We start from the raw sequence: 27,809 nt of genomic DNA, 5'->3' as shown, positions 1-27,809 counted from the left end.
TGCACCCCAAATGGGAAATGTGGGGAAGCAGAGGACCCCAAATAGGCTTGGGCTTATCCATCAAGGGCACGTGTGTGTTTGTGTGGGCGTGTGTGTGTCTGTGTATGTGTTGTGTGGGAGAGTCACAGCAGAAGAAAGAGGCTTCAGCGGTACCTGGGCAGAAGGAAAGAGAACTACAGGGAAGGCCGGTCCGGGGGCGGGGAGAGGGAGGGTCCAGGGCTAAGACCACGCCCTGGCCCACATGACCCGGCAAAGCCCTCTGTGTGCCAGAGGCAGCTCAGTTCATAAGGAAGGAAGGCAGAGCTGACACTTGGGGACGGCAGTGATACGAGCGGTTCCGGAGCAGAAGCTCTTCTCACAGAGGCAGGGACAGACCGGGAGCGGACACCCTGGCGCCCCCCTCAGCCCCTGCCCCCCGAGGGCCGGTCCCCTGGCAGGGGCTCCTGCTGGCAGGTGAGAGGGGACGATTCCCGGGGAGTGGGCGGCAGGATGGGAGACAGAGAGCGGCTGGGGTCTCCGGGGGCGGACAGGGCTCCGAGAGGGGCCGCGGCTTCTCTCTGCACCTGAGCAGAGAGGACAGGGGAACAGGGGCGGGTGGGGCTGCGGCTCAGCAGCAGGAAAGTTCATGGTCTGGAAGTGGTGAGGGGCAGGGAAATCTCAACTGCTGTGAGGTTTACAGGTTATTCATCTCTGAATATTGAATTATGAAAACTGAGAAGAAAAATAACAATGTGAGGTGACACTAAAATAAAAATACAAACATAACCAAGGACTAATAAGTATCACCCTTTTCCACCAACCTCAGATTTTGATAGACAAACCCCAGGAGGGACACGGAGGGCCTGGGAACATTAATTCATTGCTGCCAGGGTACTTGCAGCCTGTTCCACCGCTGGGTGCAGCCAGATCAGGCGGGCCCTGCCTCCTGGGGCTCACGTTCTACAGGGAGGGAGGCAGACACGCAGGGAGATCTAGGATGTGCTGTCAGGAGCAGACAAGGCCGTGGAGGGAACAGAGCAGGGGCCGGTCAGAAAGTGGAGACGGAGGGTCTTCGGAGGAGGTGGTCAGGGCAGGTGTCTCCCAAGGATGCCCTCAGTGTGTGTGGGCCCGAACCGGACAGACACTGGGAAGAGCATTGCAAACAGAGGGGCCGAGGGGCTGAAGTCATGGTGGTCGTGCTCCTGACCTTGACCAGTAGGAGACACACACACATACCCAAGGCTGAGGGATGAAGAGCCCTGCTCAGGAACCAGGGCCTCATCTTTCTATCCCAATAATAGGTCCCCGTATTGATGGATCTCTCCCTCTTCCCTCCTAGTCTCACTCTTAACCTGGAACCTGCCCACAACTGCCCAGCTCACTGTGGAGTCGGTGCCGCCCAGTGCTGTCCAAGGGCAGGATGTTCTTCTGCTTGCTCACAATCCTCCTGAGAGTCTTCTAGGCTATGTCTGGTACAAAGGGGACCGTGTAAATTTCAACTCTACTATTGTATCATATGAAATAAACAAACAAGCAATTACCCCAGGGATCGCATACAGCGGCCGGGAGACAGTATACCCCAATGGATCCCTGTTGTTCCAGAATGTCACCCAGGAGGACACAGGATACTACACTCTACAAGCCTTACAAGGAAGTCTTCTTAGTACAACAGCAACTGTCCGGCTTGGTGTCTACTGTGAGTGATTCCTCTCTGACCTCTGGGTGTTGGGTGGGTGAATTCTACTTCACACACAGAGAACTGACAGACCAGGCCTGTGCCTGCATCCCCCTCTGCAGTGTGGCCCCCCTTGATCTGGAGCATTCAGTGCAGGACACAAACAGTGGAGAGAAACCTCGTAAGATCAGAATACCTTCCCCTGATCCAGTCTCCGCCTCATTCCCAACAGAGAGGAGGTCCAGTGTGATGGGAGGGACTCAGCATGGGGCCATCAGCCTCAGTCAGCCCCTGGCCCCTCCCTGTCACCATGACCCTGGCTCAGAAAGACGCTGCAGGGCCCGGCGTGAGGGCTCCTGGGATCCTCACAGAGCAGGTCAGCCGGGACACCTGTCCCAGGCCTCCCACTCTAGTGACTCTGCAGAGGCTATGCCAGGATCGGGTTGGGCCTCCTGGGCAGGACTGCCCGGGAGAAGGGATTTCCCTGCTGCCCAAGTGCTGAGGCTCCTGAGCTGGTCACCAGGCAGGGCTTAGCCCCAAAGCCTCACCTGGGTGGGGCAGAGCCTGGTCCCTCACCTGGGATGGGCGGACAGCACAGACAGACACGTTGTCCAGGCCATTAGCCACCTGCCCTAGAGGACTCAGGAGACTCCAGAAGGTCAGCGCCCCTAAGGAGGAACAGAGGAGAGAAGGTGTTCCTGGCAGCTCCTGGTCCACCAGGCATCAGGCCCAGGGAGCCCTCTCGTGGCGGTGAAGAAGGCAGATGCCGTTTACTTGCACAGCTCTCCACCAAGCACTAAATCAGCTAATTATGAATGATTTAAGATGAATTCAAGGCATGCCAGAGACCACTTACCACTTATCCTACTTTAGTGGGGAAACTGAGGCACAGGGAAATACAGTTACGGAATCAGGATCATATATAACATGAATGGCAGATCAGGATCATGGGTGGCCTGCAGCCACACCCCATCCTTTCTCCTGGGGGTTTTTTAGGCATCTGTGACCCCAAGACCAGCCATTGGTTCAGGTCCTTCTTCTTAGTGGGCCCCAGCTCAGAGCAAGAGAGACTGGTCTGGGCACTGAGAATAAATGAAAAATTAATATGTTTCATTTAGAATCAAATGACGCACACCAACCATCAGGGTCAGTACCAGGAATGCCCAGGCCTCCGCCTCAGAGGCGGGTCCACACCTCCCTACACTGGACTTGAAATCACTTGTTTTCTGGTGTGATGGGGGCACTGCCACTGGAGTGTAAGGAGGGGCTTTGCCTTCCCCTCCCCACTGTACGCCTGCAACCAGCACAGGGCCCTCGTGGAACAGCTCAGCTGCTCTTTGATGAGAGAGGAAAGAATGAAGGGTGAGTGCAGGTGCATAGTCTGTTCAGAGACTGGGACCTGGATGCAGAGTCCTAGCAGGTTCTGGTCCAACTGTTCCACGTCTCTCTAGGGGCTGAGGCCCCTGTCCCAACCTCTGACCACGTGTCCGGTGGTGGCCCTGGGAGCTGTGTGTCATGATGATGACGGAACGGTTTCCAGGGCTGCACTGGTCCTGCCCTGTGGCAGCCGTGGGCTCTGAGTGTCTGGGATCTTTGAAGTTACTTGTAGCCCCACTGCTTGCTGCCCTGGACACTTCTGGCTCTGTCTGCTCCTTGCATGTCCCTCATCTGCCTCCTCCGTCACCAGAGTCTGCACCGTCCCTGCTCTGCACAGCTTCCTCCCACTGAGGCCTTTGTCAGATGCTCCCACTGATTGCTGACACCATGGCCAGGTGCCCTTCCCAGGTAAAGGACACAGAAATCAGTCAGAGCAGCAGCCCCTCCAAGGCTCCATCACAGGCCAGTTTCCCAGGTCACCAGGAGAATGAGCTTCCACTGTGGCCCCATCCAGGGCTTCCTTCCTCCCTGATGCCAGCAAGGGGACCATGTCATGTGACAGGGACTGACCCAGAGATCTACTCTCCCCACCACTCAACTGGAGAGTCAAACAGGGAGGGGCCAGGCCTCAATCCCCAAAACCTCATGGGCTCATTTCACATCTTTAACCTCTGTCTCGCACCCTCTTCCTGGTGAGGCTCCCGATCCTCCCAGTGGCTCCGAGACCTCCCCCAGCTGGGGCTGGCCAGACCCTGTGCCATCTGGTTACTGCCTGTATCACACACGTGTGTTCTCACAATGGCACCTTTACCATAGGGAGGGATCCTCTCAGACTGAGACGCACCAGCCACTGTCCTTTCGCTCAGGCATTGTCCAGTTTAGACAAATTTGATCAAACTCTACTTGTGATCCCTGAGTCCAAAAGATAAGAAAACAAGCATGCCACAGCCCCGTGCAGGGCCTGCTCCACCTCTGCCTGACTGTCCTGGGACTGCTGACAGGGACCCCTTCTCTAAATTTATAACTACCAGGGTCACTGTACTGCCTCAGGGTCACTCCCCCTTATAGAGCTGAGGCACTAGACTCCCCCCGATCACTTCTGTCTCCCCAACTGGACTCACATGTCTCCCTCCCGGGGAGTCTCAGATTTCAGACACACTTTGGCATATTCCTTTGATCATGATGGATCCAAAATGGAAAGCAGAACTTGGCCTGTGGCCTTTAGTGCTCTTTAGAGAGAGAATCCTCCAGAATCTGGTCTTAGACCTTTGGGGCATTAATAACTATCTTTACATATCTAAACAATTTAACTTCTCCTCAAATTTTTATCGCATAGGTGCTGAACAGGAATGGTCCATGAGGGCCTGCCTGCCCCTTCCTTCCAGTCACCCCTTCTGCATGTGAAAACTTCCACAGGCATTTCAGGAAAGACCAGTGTGGTCCTCAATGCCCTCTGCAGTGGGAAAGAGACTTTAAAGACCAAGGCAGAGCACACCGCTCTGCTCCCAGTGCCATCTCCTGCCTGTCCCCCTCACTCTTCTTGTATCATTTCTCGCCCTGATTGTGCTTCACCGTTTATAGGGTTGCTGTCTCCTGTCAGTCACCATGGAACACCTGGGCAGAACTGCCCCACTTAGTGGCCCTGCAGCCTGAGTCCTGCCTGAACTGACCTCCAGGCTTGCTTCTGTTCTCCATATGTATTATCTCTACTCAAATACCCACTTCAAGCTATGCTGTTCAGTCTTCTCTAGGTTTTAGAATCTTAGGAAGGCCCATCATTACCCATCTCTAGGATAACCCCAGAAAGGAGGGCTTCAGGGAAAACCCATCTAGGCTGGGCAAATGTTGGCCTGTGTAGTTGAAAAGGCCTCAGCACCCACTCTTTCCAGGTGAGGATTCTGAGGTTGGTCAGACAGTCACTGGTCAGTGAGAAACCAGGTGAGGTGGGGAGAGGGTGGTGTCTCTTAACTCTAGTCCTGTGTCTTTTCACTACTGGACTCTGGTGATTATTTGACTTGAGAAAGTCTCTGCTCTCTCCCAGACATGAGCAGGAGACCTTATGTTTTTTGAGAACCAAGATCCTCATGCATTTTTCTCGAGATACACAGACCTGCCTTATTGTTTTAAGGACTCAGGTTGGCTGAAAGGTGAAAGATGCCACCACTGATTGAATATGCCTTTGGAGTTATCAAAGGTACCACACAGGGCAATGTTCTCTCTGTTATCTGCACAGTGGAGTTATCCAAACCCTACATAAAAAGCAACAAGTCCGACCCCGTGGAGAATAAGGACCCTGTAGTGTTAACGTGTGAACCTCAGACTCAGAACACAACCTACTTGTGGTCAATAAACAATCAGGACCTCATGAACAGCAGCAGGCTGGAGCTGTCCCAGGACCACAGGACTCTCACAGTATTCGGTGTCACAAGGAATGACACAGGACCCTATGAGTGTGAAGCCCGGAACCCAGTGAGCGCCCGCCGCAGTGACCCACTCACCCTGAATGTGCTCTGTGAGTACCGTCTGTCCCCACTTGCCCCAGGCTGCAGCCCAAATCCACGCTGCCTCAGGCCAGGCCACACCAGTCCCTCTCAGGTCCAAGGATATGGCCCTGACCCCTGGACACCCAGGCTGGCCATGTCTTCCCCAGCCTTGACCCAAGACTAGGAGGTGAGGGGCTTCTCCTGTCCTGAGAGGCTTGGGGTCAACAACCTGTGCCTGGAGAGACAGGGTAATGTCTCAGACTCAGGCTCAGTGAACACAGGGGGTTATGGTTGGGACTTTCTAAACAAGGCTGTGACCCAGCTCAGAGGGACACCGTGGCCCCTATACAGACTAGGAGCTTCCCCTTCCCTCTGATTACATCACATGTGCCTTTATTCTGTTTGCTCCAGATGGCCCGGACGCCCCCACCATTTCCCCTTCACAATCCGATTACCGTACAGGGGAAAACCTCAGTCTCTCCTGCCATGCAGTCTCTAACCCGCCTGCACAGTACTCTTGGTTTATCAATGGGAGGCCCAAGCAATCCACACAGGAGCTCTTTATTTCCAACATCACTGCGAATGATAGTGGATCCTATACCTGCATCGCCCATAACTCTGGCACTGAAGTTAACAGGACAACAGTCAAGACTATCAAAGTCTATGGTAAGTGGCTCCCTGGAGCATCCGCACTAAGCTCTGCTCTGGAGGTCTGTCTTTCAGAAAAGATCCTGGAAAAAGTTATTTCCCACTTGCTTGCATCATATGCAAATTCCAATCTGTTCCTGAACCCTCCCATGGAATTGCTGCAGACTCTTCCTCCCCTGGGTCTCTTGATTTCTATTGGCAGGCCTTGGGTCCACCCGGAATGGGGAGAGAGTGTTCTCTCAGACCCAGAAAGCCCCATGTAGTAAAGCTGTCTTTACAGAGAGGGAAGGAAGAAGGTCCTTCTCTTCTGGCTTACCCTATGACTGACTACTCTGATGCCATCTGTTGGGGGACAGGTGTGTGTGAAAGAAGGTAGGAAGGTAGCCTATCCTCAATCTGGCCAAATTGTGCCACCAGTTGTGCTGCAGTCCCCCCCAGGTCAGGCTGCAGGGAAATTGGAATAGAGTGAGCCTCAATGCAGACTCCTCTGAGCTGTGTCCTGGCTATGAAGTCACCAGCTCTATACATAGGACACCAGCACATGTGATATACCAAAGGAGAATAGTGCAGACTTGAAAAATAGGTAGACGCATAGGAGACTTCATGGGACAGAAGAAGCAGTGCCAAAAGTATGTATTTATGGAGAGGACTAAGGATACTAGCTTTTTCTAAAATTGACAACTTCTCTAAGATTTCCTGTGATATTCAATCAATAGGCCAGGGAGTGGAAGTCCTCTTCAGAGTGAGAAATACTTTAGATTGGAACACTTCTAGGTCCTAAATTCATGAAGACTGGCTGGGTCATTCTCATTCTCTAACAAAGTACTTAAGAAGAAGGAAATGCCTTCCGTTTCTATGTAAAGGTGCTATATTAGAGAGGGACTGATCTTTCTTAAAGTCACAGAAAACACTAGAAAACGCTCACACAAAAGCCAATGGGTGAAAAATTCCACCTGATGATGAGGATGCTGGCCATGTGGGCTATGAAGAGTTTTTTTTTTTGGTGCTGATACTACAGAGATGTACAGACAGACCAGGGTGAGAGGAGGAGGTCCAGCCCTCTCCTTACAGATCATCACCTGAACAAAGACTCGCCCTCTGCAGCTGTCAGGCCCACTGTGTGCGGCACCTTTGCAAAGCTCACTGGGGCCCTGTGAGTGGCTGAGACCCAATCCTAGTCAGTCACCTCCTCTGTTTCTCCACAGACCAGGTGACAAGGCCCTATATCTGGGTCAGAAACACCACAGTCACAGAACATGAGGACATTGTGAATCTAACCTGCGTCACCAATGACTCTGGAATCTCCATCCGGTGGTTCTTCAATAACCAGAGTCTGCAGCTCACAGAAAGGATGAAGCTGTTCCAGGACAATAGGACCCTCACCATAGACCCTGTCAGGAGGGAGGATGCTGGGAATTATCACTGTGAGGTCTCCAACACTGTCAGTGTCAACAGGAGTGACCCCATCAGGCTGGATGTGAAATGTATGTGACTCCTTGCCCTGTCTTATGTCTTCCTGGGAGGATTACTCTATCAATGGTGTGCAAAACAGGTAGAAGTCATGGTGGGCAGATATCAATCAAGAGACCATTATAGTAAATAGAATGTCAAGATGATTAAGAGTTCATCCTCTGAATCATATATGCTTAGTTCTCATCCTAAATCTGGCATTTACCATGTGGTCATACACAGATTCTTTTTTGTTTTACTGTTACTACTTTCTCAGGTGGTAAAATATACATAAGACTTATCATTTATACAATTTTTAAGTGTACCATTGAGTGGTATTAGTATATTCATATTGTTGTACAAACATCACCACTATTTATCTCCAGAATTTTTTCACCTTACCATACTAAACTCTCTACCCATTAAACAATAACTCTCTATCCGCTACCTTAACCCTTGGTAACCACCATTCTACTTATTTCTCTATGAATTTGACTATTCTAGGTATATCATATAAGTGGAATCATATGTTATTTGTCCTTTTGTGTCTGGCTTAATTCACTTAGCATACTGTCTTCAAGGTACATCCATGTTGTAGCAAAACTGAATTCCATTCTTTTTTTTAAAGCTGAGAAATATTCCTTTGTGTGTATATATCACGTTTTTATCATTCATCTAAACATGAACTTTTGGGTTTTTTCCTCCTTTTAGCCGCTGTGAATAATGCTGTTGTGAACATAAGCATATAAATATATCTGATCAAATCCCTGCTTTCAATTCTTTTGGGTGTATACCTAGAAGTGGATTAAATGGTGATTCTTGGTTCAATTTGTTTGATGAACCGCTATGCCACTTCCTACTGTGGCTGCACCATTTTACAATCCCACCAGCAATGCACAGAAGTTCCAATTTTTCCACATCCTGGCCAACACTTGTTGTTTTCTAGGGGTTTTAAAATATAAAAGCCATCCTTGTGGGTGTGAAGCGGCATCTCACTGTGGTTTGGATTTGCACTTCCCTAACAGTGGGTGAGACTGAGCACCTTTTCATGTGCCTATTCAAGTCCCTCGCCTATTTTGGGTTTTTTATGGTTGAGTTGTAGTTCTCTATTTATTCTGGATATTAATCCCTTATCAGATATATGATTTGCAAGTATTTTCTCCCACTCCGTGAGTTGTATTTTCACTTTGTTGATAGTGTCCTTAATGCTCAAAAGTTTTTAATTTTGGTGAAGTCCAGTTTATATCCATTTTTTCTTTTGTTGCCTGTGCTTTGGTTTCATAGAAAACACTGCCAAATCAAATGTCATGAAGCTTTCATTCTGTTTCTTCTAAGAGTTTTTCTATAATTTTAGCCCTTACATTTACATCTTTGATCCATTCAGACATAATTTATGGTATTAAGTAATACCTAAGAAAAGTTATTATATGTTGGGGGAGGCATTCATTACACAAAAACTCACTGGGACATGGTTACTAACTGAATGTGAGAAAGGGGGAAAAAGGAGTTAAATGCAAAGTTTTAAGCCTAGTATGTTTTCATTTCCTAAAATGACAGGCAAAATGGGATTGTTTATTTATTGGGGAAAATATTCATTCATTCACTCATGTACTCACTCACTCACTCACTCATTCATTAATTCATTCACTTGTTTATTTATTTATTTATTTATTGGGACTAAGCCCTGTGAGGGAAAGTGGGATGGGACTGAGAGGTACCTGGGAGATTCCTCAGACTACAGTGCAGATCCAATCTCTGTGAAGGAGAAAAAGAAGGAAGGAAATTTTGGACTGTGATGCAGTCCTAAGAGAGTGTCTGCAAGGCTGAGGGGGAGTCCTTGAGCTAAAGTCACTCATCAGAGGAAAACTGTTTCTCACAGAATTGAGCTTATTTTAGATCCCTCTGGGAGCCTGTGGGAAGTGTGGTCTCTGTGCAAAGGAGATGGTGAATTCAGAATGCACTATCCCAGGCCTTCTATCAGTTAAATCCCCACAAGAGACCTGAGAAGCACATATTCACAGCTGCCACACCTGGTACACAGAAAAGATGCAACCATGAAAAGGTGGGAAGCTATAACATATAAAAAATAGCAATCAGCCTGTTTCACATTTCCAAAGCCTTCAAAAATGCCCGAATGCAGAAAGGCCAGAATGAAACTGAGAAAAGTCTGATCACCAATCTAGAAATACACTGAGAGGAAACAGTTGCAAGAATATAGTTAGCTAATCACTTCCCAGCAGACCTTCTCAGAGAAAATTTGTTTTTTGAGGGAACAAGTGGAGAGTTGTTTCCCAGGGCACCCCAACTATAAAATAATGTCACCTTCATTCATTCTTCTCTTTTTTTTTTTCATTACAGATGATGCAACACAACAAAGTTCTGGCCTCTCTGCTGGGGCTATTGCCGGCATCGTGATTGGAGTCCTGGCTGGGGTGGCTCTGATAGCAGCCCTGGTGTACTTTCTGTATATCAGAAAGACTGGAGGGTATGATGCCTTTCCTCTTGTTCCGCTTTCTCCAAGGCTAACTACCATGCTTGGGAGAGGGAAGGAGACTTTATCTCTGTCTCTGGGCCTGGATCTGCTCCTCCTCCTTAAACCCCTGCTTCTTGGCACTAAATCCTGTGGATCTCTTCATGCTTCCTGTATCCCACTCTGTCTTGGACATGGTGATTCCCTTCCCCATCTGATTAGAGAGGGCAGATCCAGTTATGCTCCTCTGACTCCTAGTCAGGGAAGCCAAGGTCCAAGAAGGAAAACAAATGAGGAAATGAAAGGAGGAGCAGGAGAAAGCAAGCTGTGTGCTCTATCAACCACAGCAACAGGAGGAGGGAGGGATAGGACAGGAAGAGAACCTAAGAAAAAGCAGAACCAACCAAAGGCTTCTCGGGCAATAAATAAAGTAAGGGAAAAAACCAGCATCTACTTACAAAAGGAGAAAGATGTCAGGGTGGATGTAGGCTCAGTAATTGATAAAGAACGGACGGAAATGTGAACATTCAGCAAACGGGAAAGTGGTGAACACTAGAAGGGATCGTGGGTAGATTGAAGAGGAGGCCCTAAGAGGAAAGGCTGTACCAACCATGGCATAAATGAACAGTGAAGAGCCCCAAGGAATTACCTGCTGTAAGTGTCCTTCCTAACTCAAGGAGCAAAGATCCTATGCTTGGGAACAGCAGTCACAGTGTCTGATATTTATTTAGGACAAGTGACCAGCGTGATCTCACAGAACACAAACCCTCAGCCTCCAACCACAGTAAGTAAAGCTACTCACCCAGCAAGACCTGGTGTGCTCTACTACGTGCCCTGCCCTAGCAGGGAATCCTGGATTCCCAAACTGCTCCCTACCTTCTGAATTTTTAGAGGGGACCTCTATTTCCAAAACTTAAGTTGGCATAGGTCTTCACACTCTTCCTAACCATAGAGATTTCTGAGACACAGCCCCGAGAGAGAAGTTCACTCCACCTAGGCCAGGCAGGACATGTTCCCAGGAGCCATTCCTCGTCCTTACTCCTTCCCCCTCCTGCCTCTGTTATGGACGTGGGCATTCTCCTTTGGTGAGACTTTCCCTATCTTGTGGTGCTCTGGGTGCTGTGGGCCTCAATGCCCCTCCTTGCCACTGGAGCCTCCTCCTGAGAAACACATCTGGGCAAAAATCAAGGCCTTGGGACCTGGACGAAATTTTCAGAAGTGGACTGAGGCTGTACTCCTGCCCATCCTCTGGTACTAATGCCCTGGGGCTGGACCACAGACTCTGAAGGAAGAAATTCCTTAACTGATCATAGGCCACCCCTCTACCCCCAACCCTCCCACCACCTGCCACCTCCTTCAGCTAGAAATCGCAGTTCAGGAACACCACCACGCTAAGGCTCTAAGTCGGCTATTAATTGTCATGGATTAGTGACTCTCCTTTTGCTTCCCCAGGTCAGGGCCACTCTGACAACTTGTGTAGTAAGGTAAGCCCAGCCAGTTTTACTGGCTCATTTTTTCATGGAGATATCTCTATGTAGAATGGGTTATTATTTATTATTATTATTATTAAGGTATCATTGATAAACACTCTTATGAAGGTTTCACATGAAAAACATTGTGGTTACTACATTCACCCATATTATCAAGTCCCCCCCATACCCCATTGAAGTCACTGCCCATCAGTGTATAGTAAGATGCTGCAGAGTCACTACTTGTCTTCTCTGTGCTACACTGTCTTCTCTGTGACCCCTCCACACACCATGTGTACCAATCTTATTACTAGAATGGGTTATTCTTACAGACACAAATGTGAGATCAAGTTTGGGTCAAAGTTCCTCAATGCAACAACAAAGAAGCATTGGTTAGCTACTCCCATGAGTCCACCTCATTGCAAGAATGTGGACTTTGGAATTATCCCCATCCTCTGTTTGAATCCTGGCTATGACTCTTAGTAGCTCTCTGACCTGGGGCAAGTAACTTAACTTGTCTAATCCTCAGCTTTGTCATCTGTAAAATGGCAATGCTGCCTGCTTCAAAGAGCAGTTGGGGAATTAAATGAGATAACAAATGTATAGCATACAGCACAAGGGACTAGATCATCCCCTCCTCTATGTTCAATCTGACCCTCTTACTGTCAAAGGATAATTTCCATTCTAATGGATCTGAAGCCTTAGTGCCTTTACCTTACAATAATTTTACAGAATTCTTCTCACCTTAATTTTTCTATAGAGTACACATATATACTGAAAAGTGCTTAAATCACATTTTAACAATGTATACATTTTCACAAGTTGAACATATCCTTGTAAGCAGCACCCAAATCAAGAAAAAAAAACACACGTCATCCCTACCCCCCCAAAAAAATGCTCCTTAGTTCCTTCCAAAGAGTAACACGATCCTGATTTCCAACGCTCTAGCTTAGTTGTGCCAGTTTATGCTCTTACATATACAAAAATACTTATATGCATCTAGCTTCTTTCAATCAAAATTGTTTTGTGAGATTCATCCATACTGTTGAATGTGTTGTAGTTTGTTCGTTCTCCTTGCTGTATCATCATATTCCACTGTATGAATACCATAATCTATCTCTTCTAATGATCATTCAGCAGGATGTTAGCAAAAGAGCTAATGGGTAATAAAAGTCCTTCTCCAAAGCTAAAAGTTTCAAAGTGGTGACAGCATGTGCTGAATCACACTAGACAAGGGTGAATGCCTGACCTATGACACTGATTTAACTAACCGCTGCTCATGACTTTCAGGTTGATGAAATTGCATATTCTTCCCTGAACTTCAGAGCCCAAGAAGCAAGGAAAGAAACTTCAGCCACCCTATCCCCAAAAGCCACAGAAACGGTTTATTCAGAAGTAAAAAGAAGTAGTGCAACCTATCCTCCTCGTTAGTACTGCTGACTCATTCCAAGCTTCTCACCCCCAGCCCTAGGGGACCCCTCTATTCCCAGGGAAAAGGCAAAGCCTCTTCCCTGGCCCCCTTTCCTCCTTTAGGGGACACCTGCAGGCCACCTAGTCACAGCCTCTCCCTTCAGTGTTGGCTGAGGAAAGGTACCTCCAGGAGTCCTAGGAAACCCAGACTTCCTTGTCATTGAAATTTGGCAAAGCAGACCTTGGGAGAGAGATGTCACTTCCCACCCCTCCCCCTTTCCTGACCTAGACTTGTTTTAAACTTACCTACTTAGAGCACATTCACTCCTTCCCAGCCCAGTCCTGTCCTACTAGAGTCTAACTTGAATGTGCCATAACTTTTCCTATCTCTCCAAAGCCTAGTGTAAACCCATCATACACAGGAAAACGAATGCATAACCAATTCTGAACTGGGAAATTCTATACCTTCGTCCACTGTCAAGGTTGTCTACCCCTAGGACCAGGACCTTAACACCTTGCTGCTTTGCTAGAATACCTCCTAAGCCCTTTGGCAAGCATGTCTTCAGAGAACCCACTAGAATCAATCAGGAAAACTATTTGCCAAGGTCCATAGGCAATTCCTAATGGAAAATGCAAAAAAAATACATGTACGTTTTAATAGCTTTATGGGCTTTATTCAAAGAAATGCCCACAGAGGGAGGGATTACAGCTTTAGGGGGTAGTCAACTCTTAAAAGAGACAATCTGCTGGGATTTGAGAAAGGAATCAGACGGCTCCCCTTCAGAGATTATTCAAATAATTGTTAATGTACAATTTGGGGTGTTGGGTTTTTTCCCCTTTTCTCTGAAACATTCTGCCATTTTAATTTTTGTAATTGCTTGTTTTTGTGGAAGGGGCTATTTTTACTTAGCTTAGCTGTGTAAGCCAATCCAACTTCTTAGGTGAAAGAAGTCACTGCAACCCCTCAAGGCTTCTTGGCCAGGAGCTCCACAAGACTTTTATGTCAGGGGCTCCAACAGAAAGTAAGAAGCAGTTTCTCTCATTCATGGATAGAGATAGATCCAACTCAGTCTCTAGGCATCTCAGGCCGATCGTCAGCCAATATTCCATTCCGAGCTTCTGCCTGTGCAGGCTCTGTCTGCCCCACTCACTCTCTCAGGAAACCTTGGCTTCCGCTAAGGTGTGTTCGGTCCTTGAGCAGCGGGACTGCCCTGAAAGGAGCACTGTCACTCCCCCTGTTGGCACTGCTTACAACCCAGAAAGTTGCATTGGTGCTGATGCTTGTGAAGCAGGGCTGTGCAAGGGTGTCACAACACAGGGGGGGTTAAACTGGGCCCGAGGCTTCTTGGACAGCCTCTGAAATTTGTTTTCTCCCATGGGGTCTATGAGTCCCAATGTGTCAGAATAAAAAGGTGGAAAGGCAAATGTACTTCTCACCCAGCCTTCTTCTACACAGATGGACTCTCTGGGGTTGTTGAGAGAAAAGTTTCTTTTTTTTATTTTGGTATCATTAATCTACAATTACATGAGGAACATTATGTTTACTAGATACCCCCCCATCACCAGAGAGAAAAGTTTTATTCAGTATTGGTTATTTGATCGCATGTTATGTCTAAGAGACCCCCTCAGAGATGGTTAGTTGGGAGTTCTCTGTACTCAGGTACTTCTTTCAGGGTTTTCTAACCCTGACACAGACTGTATATCCGTTCCCTCATCCAGCTATTCTGTATTATTTAATTTTGACTGGCTAAGGCCATTCTGCATTATTTGTAAAATTTGCTCTATATTTATATTAAAAATTATATGTCAGACATCAACATGCTGCCTCATAGTGGATACTGCACTAGACAATGTCTTCTTTCCGGGCAAAAGGAAGATAAATTCTCTAACTGGGAGTCCAAGTAGGCCTATTTCTAAGTCTACAGTTATTTGATCTAATGATCAGAGAATTAGCTAAATTCATTTGCACACCTGCTACCAAAGTGAGTCTATGTAGAAGCAACAGGACACAGCTCCAACCTGCTTGGAAGAAACTGCCTATCTTCCTCTGGGAAAGATGTTTTCCTGAATAAAAGATCTCCTGGCTTAATTATTAGGGACAAAAAACACAGGTGGCTCCAGTGAATCACACAGCAGCACAGCTTTCACTCGTAAGAGTCTCCTCAGGTTCAGTCATTAGAAATCTCTCCAGCGTGTTCTGTCCCTTCCTTGTCCCCAGTTTGTTTTTACTCCCTCAGAGCTTCATGCAGATCTCTGGCCTGAATAACCTTCATTTATTAATTCCATTAAGTATTAGCCTATTATGTCATTTCCTTCACCTCCAAGCAGTTGGAGCATGCATGCTGTCTTTCCCCTTCCTCATCCCCTAACTTCTCCTGGCTGCTCTGCAGCGGCATCTCCGCACCAAAGCCCACAGGAAGCAACATACGATTGGTGTCCATCTCTTGGCCAAATTCAAAAGTATTTTCAAGGTCCTCATGTTGTTCACTTTTACAACATCTCAGACCAGAGACAACTGATCCTTCTGAGACATTGTCCTTCTCATCCACCTGTGCATTGCACTCCCACACCAAATGAGTACTCAGACCCTGCCTATCTCCCTCACACCATCCTCTTCGCACAGCTTCCATGACCTTTCTGCAGACGGCTCCTGTATTTATATCTCTAGTCTTCACTACTTCCCAGAACTCGAGATCTTCATATCCAAATACCTTCTGAAATTACTCCCCATTTAAAATGGCTTTCCCTAATGGCTCACTCATTTCTCTTAGTGACACCACTCGACCCTTGCTCTTGTTTCCCAGATTCACTGTAACATCAAAGCCTGATGATTTTGTTTAACATCTCTCAGTTGTGTTGTTTTCTCCATTCCCATAAACCTAAATGACCCAGGCCACTAACAACTCTGCTAGAAGGACAGCGTGACTTCTTGTCTCTGGTCTTTCTACTGAAATCTTCCCTGCATACTACTGACTCACTAGCTTCCTAAAAACTAATTCACTCTCATACTCAGAAATCTAGAGTGGTCTACCCCAGTCTATCAGATTAAGTTCAAATTTCTTCCTCTGCTAATATTTCTTACTTTCTTTACCACTATTGCCTAGTATTATTCTTCCATTCTCATTAGATCTGTCCTTACCCATCCCTGCCCCTCTGCCCCACATACACATATAATTCTTAGTCCCAATGATATGTCTGAAAACAAATACCAAACAGGACAATGTTCTGTTATTTCATAGAGGAGTTACCCACACCAGTCACCACAAGCAACAGCTCCAAGTCCAGGGAGGGCGAGGACCCAGTAGCACTAATGTATGAACCTAAGACTCAGGACACAATCTACCTGTGAGTGAGGTCTTTTCCTGATGACCAATCCATGTGTTCATGATATCCTTGTTGAAACCTACTCTTCCACAAATTTCAGTGTTAGACTTCATGGAAAAATACAGAAATGAGAAAGGCAAGGTCCCTACCCCAGGGAATATAAAGCCTAAGATGGAGATAAGACATGAAAAATTAATTATATCACAAATATACGAAGTGATACATGCCAAAAGAGAAGACAGACAAATCCAATGGGAATATGGCTACACATCAGAATCACTGGGAAATTTTAAATAACACCTGATACTTAGGCCCACCCACAGATTCCAACTTCACTGGTGTAGGGTGGAACTCAAGCATTGGTCATTTTTTAAAGCTTCCCAGATACTTCTAAAGTGTAGCCAGTTTGGAGAACATCTGCTGTGATAGGTAGGACTTGAGCCTAGAAGTAGTCATTTTTAGACAAGTAAAGATCAGAATTACCTAGGGAACTTTTTCAAATACATATATATTAGTAAGCTTATAAACCATCCCTAAAGAAATTGATACAGTATGCCTGTAGTGAGACTTGGGCTTGTACATTTTTAAAAACTCCCAGGTGATTCTCACATATTACACTGACCTAAAACATAGATAAGATTGAAAAACTGGGGTGTTGTTAGAATATTCCATGTGATAGGCAGGAGATGAAAAGTCTCTTATGCAAGGCACAAAGTAGTCAAAAAGAAATTATTGTCAAATAGCTAAACTTTAAAAGACTGATGATACCAGGTGTTGTGAGGATGGGAAACCACCAGTGTTGTCAATTTTGCTGGTAGAAATATGAAATGGTACAATCACTCTGGAAAAGACTGTAGCATTTTCTTATAGAGTTAAATATATTTATACAGTCCAGCAATCTCACTGTAGGTGTTTACCAAAGAAAAATGAATGTTGATATCCACACAAGAGTTATACACTAATGTTCATAGCAATATTATTCATAATAACCAAAAAGTGGTATCATGATCAACACATGAGGGTATAAACAGATGGTGGTATATCCATACAATGGAATACTAAACAACAATGAAAAGGGCACAAACTACTGCTAAAAAAAAGATGGATGAAGTTCCAATTATGCTGTGCAAAACAAGCCAGATACAACAGAATGCACACTAAATAATGCCATTTAAATGAAGTTCAAGAATAAGAACAGTAATTAATGGTGTGAGAATTCACTATGGGGGTGGAATTAACTGCAAAGATACACAAAGGAGCTATTTGGGCTGATGAAATTTACATCTCAATTCAGGTGGTGATTACATGGGTGTATACATTTCCAAAAAAAGTAAAATTGCACACTTAGGATCTGTATGCATTTCAATGTATCTTAATTTATCTCAATTTTTAAAAATAAAATAAGCAAAGGAACAGCTAATTCAGTCTACCAGGCACAAAGCACTGGTATTCATTTTTATTTTTACCAAATTACCACAAATGTAGTGGCTCAAAGCAACAGCCATTTATTAGCTCACAGAATTCAGTTTTTTGAAGTTATAGGACTGAGATCCCAGTGTCCTGCTAGGGACTGCTCTCAGCTACTAAAGGACACTCTCAGATCCTAGCAATGAGGCCCCTCCATCTCAGCAATAGATAATATCCCTTAAATCAAGTCCCTCTCACACTCCTAATTTCTCAGATTCCCCATTGAAACTAGTTGGAAAAAACTCTCTGCTTTTTTATGGAGTTTCCTCAAAAAACTAAAAATAGAAATACCATTTGACCCAGTAATTCCATTCATAGGAATTTACCTGAAGAAAATGAGATCCCTGATTTGAAAAGATATATGAACCCCTATGTTTATCTTCATACTATTGGCAATAGCCAAGATATGGAAGCAACCTAAGTGTCCATCAACAGATGAATGGATAAAGATAATATCTTACATATACACAATGGAATATTATTCAGCCATAAAAAGAAAAGAAATCCTCCCATTTGCAACAACATGGATGGATCTAGAGGGTATTATGCTCAGTGAAATAAGCCAGGCAGAGAAAGACAAATACCATATGATTTCACTTATTTGTGGAATATAAAAATAAAGCAAAACAGAAGGAAAAAAATAGCAGTAGACTAATAGGCACTGAGAAGTGACTAGTGGTTACCAAGGGGGAGGGGTTGGGGTGAGTGTGCGGGGAAGGTGAGGTGGATAAAGGGGCACAATAATTCACAATCACAATATTAATTGGTCATGGGGATGGTAGTATATAGCATAGAGAATCGTCAATGATTCTGTAACACTTTCTATGTTGATAGATAGTAACTCTACTAGATGGGGTAAGGATTTATAATAATATGGGTAAATGTTGAACCACTGTGTTGTATATTTGGAATCAACATAAGATTGTATATCAACGATACTTCAATTTTAAAAAAATTGTCTGCTTTTAAAGGGCTCATGTGATTAGATTAAGCCCACTCAGATTATCTCTTTTTGTTAAACTCAAAGTCAGCTCATCAGTAACCATAATTACATCTGCAAAGTCCTTTTTTGCCACATAAAATAACATAATCCCAGGCATAATATCTCAACATATTCACAGTCTGGGGCTTAGTGGTAAATCTTGGGGTAGCATCTTAGAATCCTGCCTACCATGGCACCATATGAAAGCTGTTCATGTCCTCAAGAACTCCTTCTGTGTCCCTGTTCTGAAGAAATAGCAAAAAGCCAAACCCAGTCAGTCCAAACTCAAAGTGAGAAAACAAGAGACTAAGGACAAAAAACAGACAAGAAAGAGAGTGCCCATTTCCTTCTAGCCTATAAATGTCTGTCACAGATGCACTCGCTGCCCTCAAACCTTCAGTAATGTTCACAGGCACTGAGAGTAGCTAGCATCTAAGTTAACCCCTAATTAAAGTTATCAGAAACCAAAAGCCTCCCACAAAACCACAGTAAGACTACACTAATTCAACCAGGACATGTTAGACTTCTGATGATTCATTCATTCAATATTTACTGGGGATTTACTGTATGTCAAGCATTAAACTGGATGCTGGGGAGAACATGAGATTAAAAACAAAGCCCTTATATGGATCTTTATTCAAATAACTCTGCTTTAATAAAAAGGCACGGGGGAGACAAAGGGATAAATGAAGGAATAAAGCAGAACAGGAAAAGAAAGGAAAGGAAGGGAATTATGAGATAACCGCAGAAATGTGAACACTGAATATCTTATGATATTGAGGAAGTATTAACTTTCAGTGTGGTAATGGTATGGTGGTTAGGTTTTTTAAAGAACCCTTATATTTTAGTAATACAACTGAAATATTTACAAATGAAATTATTTGACATCTGGGATTTGCTTCAAAATAATCCAGGTTAGGGGAGGGGAGTATAGATGAAACAAGACTGTCCATGAAATAAATGCTGAAGCTGTATGATGAATACATATAGATTCATCATATTGTCAGCTTTATTTTTGCAACTATTTGAATTTTTTTTCCAGAAAAAAAAAGTTCTGGCTCTCCAGAAGCTTATAAAACACAAGGAATCAGATATTCCAACAACGAGAATACTATGTAGTTAAATGAAATATACACAAAGTGCTAATCAAGCTCCAAGGAGAGTAACTACCCCAAAATAGGCAAAAGAGGTCTGAGAATGTCAAAGGAGCATCATCCTCCCTTGACCAGAGTCTTTAAGAAAAGAGTATCACAGGTAAAAGGAAAAGCAAGTGGTACAAGGCATGCAGATGAGACATGGCAGAGCTTCTGCACACTCTAGATGACTTAACCAGAGGCCATATCCCTTAAAAGCACGTGTCCAGAGCCAGATCACCTGCACTGGAGTCCCAACTCCTGAGTGACTACTCTGAGATTCCAGGCAAGCTATTTGTAATGACTTTGTCCTCAGGTAAAACAGGGGATGTAACACACATACTTCACAGGGCTGTGGTCAGGAGTCAATGAGTTAATGCATGTGTGAATGCTTAGAAGACAGTGGGAAAACAATAAAGGTTAGTTATTAGTAATGGGAGCAGTATCCCAGTCCACAATACCACACATTTTGAAGATTTCATCTAGTTTCTATTGTTGCTTATCTTCTTTTTGTCTGACTGTATGCTTGTAAAGTAGGGACGATGTCTTATATATCTGTATACCCCCAGAACCTCACCTCAGGCCATGTCCATAATAGGAGCTGATCAGGCAACTGTTCTTTCAGACTCCAGGGAGGGACCACCAAAAGCCTCTGTCTAGCCCCCTTTCTATCCTCTGTGGTTTATACCCCCAATTCCTACAATCTTTGGCTTCCTCCCGCTTCCTTTCTTGTTTCCATCTCCTCCCTTACTCTGCTCCAGAGACGTTCATTCCCGATGGTGCTTTCTGATCCCTTCCCTGGCGGCTGTTCTAATGCCTCCTTTTTCTCCCTCCCCACAGCTGTATTGTTTGAAAAGCCTCTGCACCACTTATTCTACAATTAATAAAGAGTGAAGGGAGGCTGAATTTCTAGACCATTAGCCTCATACCTATTTTATAGAAGTAGAATCCTCTGGAAAATAGAAAAATAGGTAAAAATAGTAGCCAGAACAAAAAGCCTTCAAAAGGCCAGAATGTAGCCCCATCTTTGAGGAAATCCTATAGACATATTTGTATCATCAGCTAACAGCTAACAGGTGGGGCTTGGGGGCTGTTCAGAAACTGCTAGGGAGAAAATGGAAGCATGATGGGAAGGGAGCCCAGCTTTATGTAAATTTTTGATTTGCAAACTTCAGGGTTTGAACAACCAACTAGTAAACATCCTCATTTTCTCCCCAGAGCAGAGACTCAAAGAAAGGAAGAGAATACAAAGGTCCAGAGCCTGAGAACTGAGAAGATATGAGTCTACACACAGCTGCAGACCCCAAAGGTGAAGTAGGAAGGTCAGATTCAGGTATCTCTTGAATCACAACTCTGTACAAAGTGCACTCTGTCCTGAGCAGTGCTGTGGGGGAAGAACATGATCCTGGCCTCCCCAAGAGTGGGAACTGCTGGTGGAACATTAACCACCCAGGAGCAGAAGGAAACGGTGCCTTCTGAAGTACCTCCATACCTGCTCTCCCCAGATTGCCTCTGTGAAGAAGATAGTTCAAGGCTATGTCCCCAGCCCTATGATTTGACAGATTTTTTTGTAAAAAAAAAATGGTGAGGGAAAGAATCACAAAGCAGAAATGGAACGCTTGAGAGAACACACCATAAAAAGCAGCTTACAGGTCCTACTTTGTTTAAAGGTCAAAGTCTTGTGAAGCATGCCAATTTCCCTTCACTTCCATGACAATGAACCTTGCCCCATACTGGGAGCCCCATCTGAACCCAGAACTCTTCTTGTTTAGGAATTAGAGCAAGAAAGGAAAGCGGGAAATTGGGAACAGGAAGACAAATACAAGCAGAGTGGCAGATTCCCTGAAATACTAAGTGTAATTACAGGCAAGTGAAATTGGTCTTCTTGTCGGACTCAGAGCAACTCTACATGGTAAGTGACAAAGGTATTTTTACTTACGACAGAACTTTTGAAACAAAAATGGACAGCCACCCAGAACAACTACTTTTACGGTGCCCACATTTATCTGGATATGATATTCTTATAAAAGGAATCCCATAACTCACGGAAGCCTCATAATTTTACTTTCTTAACTTGCACAAGACCAAGGAACAGTCTGATACTACCAGGAGGTTGAGAAGAACGGGAAGAGCAGGAAAAAAACAGAAGTGTATATGATGGCAGAGATGTGTGGAGAAGAAAAAAGAAGAGCCAAACAGAGGGGTAATGTAAAAGGAACAATAGATTCCTATCATAAATACACGGTTAGAAGCAGCAATTTAATTATGACTAAAACCAGCTAGTACACCAACTTCCCTGGTTAAAGCTTTCTTGGGTAGCTCCATCAACCAGCCCAGTGTGGTCCAGGTGTGGGTGGAGAGGCAGTGGAAATGGGCAGAAACAGACATTAATTCTCCCACTTCCACTTAAACCCAAGAAGGGCTTTATTACCCTGCACAGGAAAATCAGACTTTGTGCATTTGTTGGCTATGTTACATTAGACAGAGAAATCTGATAGTGACAACTCTTCAAAGAACCAGTTGTGAAACTTGCCTATCACTAAATTAACAAATTAGAAAGCAAGTTATTAGTGCTTCATGTGTCTGTGAGCTTACTCTGTAAAGCAGCCTGTTTTTAAGAATCCTAAGGCTTCCATATGACCCAGCAATTCCGCTCCTAGGTATATACTCAAGAAAAATGAAAACATATGTCCACAAAGAACTTGTACACAAATGTTCACATGCAGCATTAATTGTGGCTGACAAAAAGTGGAAACCATTCAAATATCCATCAACTGATCAATGGATAAACAAGATGGTGTATACAGTGGAACATTATTTGGCAATAAAAAGAAATAAAGTAATGATACATGATACAATATGGATGACTCTTGAAACATTATGCTAAGTGAAAGAAGCCAGTCTCATAGACCACATGCTATATTATTTTATTTATATGAAATATCCAAAACGGACAAATACATAAAGATAAAATGTAGATTAGTGGTTTTCAGGGGATGGAGAGGGGAGAGATTGGGGGGGTGGGATGAGGCATGATTGCTAATGGGTATGGAATTTCTTGTTGGAGTGACGAAAATGTTCTAAAATTGATTGTGGTAATGGTTGCACAAGTCTGTGAATTATTTACATACACTTTAAGTGGATGGATTGTATGGCATATGAATTTATCTCAATGAAGCTGTTATTTAAAAAAAAAAGATTGGCTATTGTCAAACCTGATTCTTAAAACAAAAAAAATTTTTGTGGCTAGTACTGCACAGGGATTTATGCCAAAAACCTTCCGTCATCCTTGACTCCTCTCTTCACCATTCCCTCATCTGATCAGTCACTCAGTGTTGACACAGTCTGTCTCCTAAATATCTTTCTTATCTGTCCACTCTTTTTCCAGTCTTACTCACACTAATTCAGGCCACCAGTCATTTCTTTCTCTAGATCACTGCAACGGCCTTCCCTCAGATCACTTTCTTATCTCCAGTCTAGTTTCACGCCCTCTGTAATTTACAATGAAGCTAGAGTGGTCTTATAAAACAAAGTTCTGATCATATATTTTTCCATTATTAAAGTCTTTTAATTGTTCTCTATTTCCCTCAGGATGCACTTTGACCTCTTCAGCATGGCTCCCAAGTTTTTTGTCATTTTACAAACTTAAAGACCTTAGTCTTTCCCCAGATTCATCTACGCCAGTCCTGCCCTGAACCCCACCCCAGTTCTTGCACTTTGTGCTAGAGCCATGCGAAACTATTTTAATTACTTAAATCGCCTGCTTTCTATTGCTTCTGGGCCTTTGTACTTATTCAGTCTGCCTAGAACACTCCCGTCATGCCTCTTTATTTTCCTATCAGTTTTGTTATTGTCAGGCATTGGTTTAAATATTACTTTTTTGTAATTCTGTGCCACACCAACCCCGGATTATGCTCCTGAAGAACCCAGCACTTACCCCTTTTGTAGCACTTTAGCATGCTCTCTTGTGACCATCTGGTTGAATGTACTGTAAGCATCTTGTAGTCAGGGACTCCACATCTCATTGTTGAATTCCTGGGCCTTAGAAAAGTACCTGTCACATAATTGACGCTCATAAACATTTGTGATGTCAATGAATGATTTCCGTAATTATTTTGGACACATTTCTTATTAAATCAATTGAACAAGTCATACAGAGCTGATAGGGAGAGAGCAGAAATGAAGTACAAGGCCTTGATGTCAGTTTTTTTAAAAAATTAAAGCAAAAGTTCAGATTTTTGCAGTTTTATAAGCTGGCTATGGGTCTTAATGGGCTTAGGGAATAGTATAGCTAAATCTAAACTCCAGCCAGCTGACACAGCCCTTATCCAGACCTTAAGAATCTTTTTAAGATTTAAGTAATTAAAATAGTTTCGCATGGCTCTAGCACAAAGTGCAAGAACTGGGGTGGGGTTCAGGGCAGGACTGGCGTAGATGAATCTGGGGAAAGACTAAGGTCTTTAAGTTTGTAAAATGACAAAAAACTTGGGAGCCATGCTGAAGAGGTCAAAGTGCATCCTGAGGGAAATAGAGAACAATTAAAAGACTTTAATAATGGAAAAATATATGATCAGAACTTTGTTTTATAAGACCACTCTAGCTTCATTGTAAATTACAGAGGGCGTGAAACTAGACTGGAGATAAGAAAGTGATCTGAGGGAAGGCCGTTGCAGTGATCTAGAGAAAGAAATGACTGGTGGCCTGAATTAGTGTGAGTAAGACTGGAAAAAGAGTGGACAGATAAGAAAGATATTTAGGAGACAGACTGTGTCAACACTGAGTGACTGATCAGATGAGGGAATGGTGAAGAGAGGAGTCAAGGATGACGGAAGGTTTTTGGCATAAATCCCTGTGCAGTACTAGCCACAAAAATTTTTTTTGTTTTAAGAATCAGGTTTGACAATAGCCAAGAAATGGAAGCAACCTAAGTGTCCATCCATAGATGAATGAATAAAGAAGATGTGGTACATATACACGATGGAATATTATTCAGCCACAAGAAGAAAACAAATCCTACTATTTGCAACAACATGGATGGAGCTAGAGGGTATTATGTTCAGTGAAATAAGCCAGGTGGAGAAAGACAAGTATCAAATGATTTCACTCATCTGTGGAGTATAAGAACAAAGAAAAAACTGAAGGAACAAAACAGCAGCAGACTCACAGTACCCAAGAATGGACTAACAGTTACCAAAGGGAAAGGGACTGGGGAGGATGGGTGGGAAGGGAGGGATAAGGGGGAAAATGGGGCATTACAATTAGCACACATAATGTAGGGGCGGGACCACAGGAAAGGCAGTATATACAGAGAAGACAAGTAATGATTCTATAGCATCTTACTATGCTGATGGATAGTGACTGTAATGGGGTATGTGGGGGGGACTTGATAATGGGGGGAGTCTAGTAACCATAATGTTGTTCAAGTAATTGTACATTAATGGTATCAAAATTAAAAAATTAAAAAAAAAAGAATCAGGTTTGGAAGTAAGGTAAGTTCGGTTTTGGACATGCTGCACAATCAAAAGCAGATAGCCAAGACATTTGAGATATGTATCTCAAGAGATCGATTATAACTGAAGTCACAGAGGGCCCAGTGAGTATATATAGAAAGAGAAGGGGGCACAGGACAGAGGTCTGGAGACCACTGACATTCTTGAGATGGAAAGCTCAGAGGTAGCAAAGAATACCAAAAAGCAATGCCCAAGCTGATGGGAAGCCAACAGAGCGAGGGCCAGGGGAGCAGCTCCAGAGTGAAGAAGCAGCCACCGTGGTGAGTGCTCTGTGACGTCAAGGTAGAACAAAGGTGGGAAGGGTTTAGGGTATTAGGGGACAACTTCACCATGGCAGACCTTGGTGAGAGGAGTTTCATTTGCACAATGTGGGGGAAAAATCAACTCCACAATGCTGAGGAGATGGGAGATGAGGAAATAGAGATACAGGCTAAAAACAACTCTTCTAAGAAGTTTGTCTGTGAAAAGTTTGTCTGTGATAGAGTGGAAGTCAGCAAGAGAAACAGGGTTCGGAAAACAGATATTTTAATATGCAAGAAAGACCAAAATATATTTAAACATTAAAATAGATGTAGGGCAGTTTTATATTTTAATGATGATATTTCCCCTAAACGCCCCTCCTTCTTTAGGTAACCTGAAAGGGAGTACCTATTTTATAACACACTAAATGCTACGTATTTTAAGCTAGAGCACCTTCCTTGTAGACTTGACCTTCCATCTTCTCAAACAGGGTGCCTCCATTAAAATTTCCTCTCCTACCAGGTGTTTTCTCTATTTGTGGCCACACATAGTACAAAACTACTCATTTTCTCATCATTTTAAAACAATCTGTATTTTTCTAAAACAGACCTTTCAAAACTATAAATATTTACCAGCTTATAAAAATCCAATGAAGACATGCCAATAGTCACCCTCTTTCTCTCCTCTTGGATCAACAGAGTCTCCATTGCTACTTCTTGGGAGTGCTTGTTATTGTTTTAGAGGAGCTGTGGTTCCAGAAATGGAAAAGGAAAGAATCTGTCAATGGAGTGAGTGCACAGGAGGGCTGACCCTAAGACTGACTTTCAGAAAGACAATCCTGCCTACCCATTGAGCAATTACTCAAAGATATCACCCTTACTCTGCCTAAAATTTTCACCCCACTTTACTAAACTACTTGGATTTCATAAAATTCATTTAGCTGATGATTCTAAATAGTTAGCGAGCTTTCAACTATACATGAAGTATTTGAATAGTTAGTTAGATTGCTTTTCCCCACCACCTATCTCTGATCTACCACACTGAGTCAGGAGCTCTGATTTTGATAGAATGAGGTTGGAAAGATGGCTCAAAAGCAAGTAAAATTTGGGCCTTAAGTGAGGAACAGGGAGAGCCTAGGTCAAGTATTACAGTGGAGGGCTAATGGAAGCATCAAAGACCTCTGTGCCTGAAATCTTGGAAAAGGGAGAAGAGTTCAGATGGAAGTTTCAGGAGATAAAAAGGTATCAACGCTAAGCATCACATTTTAAAGTGTGCCTCGGTTCCAGGAAAGGTAGGTTAAACTCTTTGCCTTTTTCTAGAATATTTCTAAATCTAGAACCTAAGTGTGTTTGTCAGGGTTCTCCAGAGAAACAGAACCAGCAGGATGGATATATATTTAGATGGTCCACTCATACTAGGGAAGACAATTTGCTTTACTCAGTCTACAAATTTTAATGTTAATCTCATTCAAAAACACCCAGAATAATGTTTGACCAAATATCTGGGCACCCCATGGCCCAGTCAAATGAGCACATAAAATTAACCATCACATAAGTTAGTAATACAGTTGATTTAACATTTACAGGGCCCTGTACTATGGAATGCACACAGTTAAATTAGAGCCTGCCTCCTAGTGAGAATAAGAATGGAAGCCGTCAGAAGAACAAAGCTGGGGGCGGGTATTATGCTCCCTGACTTCAAGCTATACTGAGGTACAGCAGGGAAATGGGACAAGCATCATGATGAATTTTTCCTGCCTATGATGAAAAATGCAGATATAAATAGTATAGTAAGAACAGGAGGAACTCCATCTTCAGGCTAAGATTCCATTTTAAAAGCCAGGGAATTAAGAAGTAAGATTCCTAACATATTTTATTGTGATCAACCAATAACCTACCCTATCTTAAGGCAGGGCAAGTAATCCTAAAAGATATGTTCCCAGTGCTTGAGGTAACCACTATCTTGGAGAAGAACAGATCAATAGATTCCTCATGTTAAGTTTGTCTTACAGAATATCTAGAGGACTATGCATGATGACGTGTCTCTCACCAAAGATACACATCATGAGACCACATGTCAGGTGTGGTCTATGCCCCCTCTGTGGCCCTCTGCCCCATTCTTGAAATCCTTAAAAGACAGAAGCCTAAGCCTTTAAGGGTGCCTCCTCTCTGAGGCTGCCTGCACTCCCCTTTC

At 43.9% G+C, this 27,809-nt stretch overlaps 1 protein-coding gene and 1 long non-coding RNA gene across 2 annotated transcripts in view; one reads left to right on the top strand and one right to left on the bottom strand.

The window, feature by feature from the left end:
• LOC140847163 (uncharacterized) overlaps positions 1–27,809 on the bottom strand; it is a 79,748-nt gene that overhangs the window by 40,949 nt on the left and 10,990 nt on the right. The window contains exon 2 of the long non-coding RNA XR_012126849.1: positions 23,804–23,920. This is a non-coding gene — a long non-coding RNA (uncharacterized lncRNA). The remainder of the gene's footprint in view (positions 1–23,803; positions 23,921–27,809) is intronic.
• On the top strand, positions 327–14,777 carry LOC108408830 (CEA cell adhesion molecule 1; the record flags this gene model as incomplete). Its single annotated transcript, XM_037013906.2, has 9 exons — positions 327–453; positions 1,319–1,675; positions 5,265–5,543; positions 5,926–6,180; positions 7,368–7,646; positions 9,970–10,096; positions 10,813–10,865; positions 11,534–11,565; positions 12,841–14,777. Coding segments are annotated over 9 exons (1,650 nt in total), but the record flags the coding sequence as incomplete, so codon positions are not given.

Source organism: Manis javanica, chromosome 17 (genome assembly GCF_040802235.1).
Source record: "Manis javanica isolate MJ-LG chromosome 17, MJ_LKY, whole genome shotgun sequence".
In the NCBI taxonomy this organism is placed as follows: Eukaryota; Metazoa; Chordata; class Mammalia; order Pholidota; family Manidae; genus Manis; species Manis javanica.
Note: the sequence above shows the minus strand (reverse complement) of the source record. Positions and strands in the feature narration are given on the sequence as shown.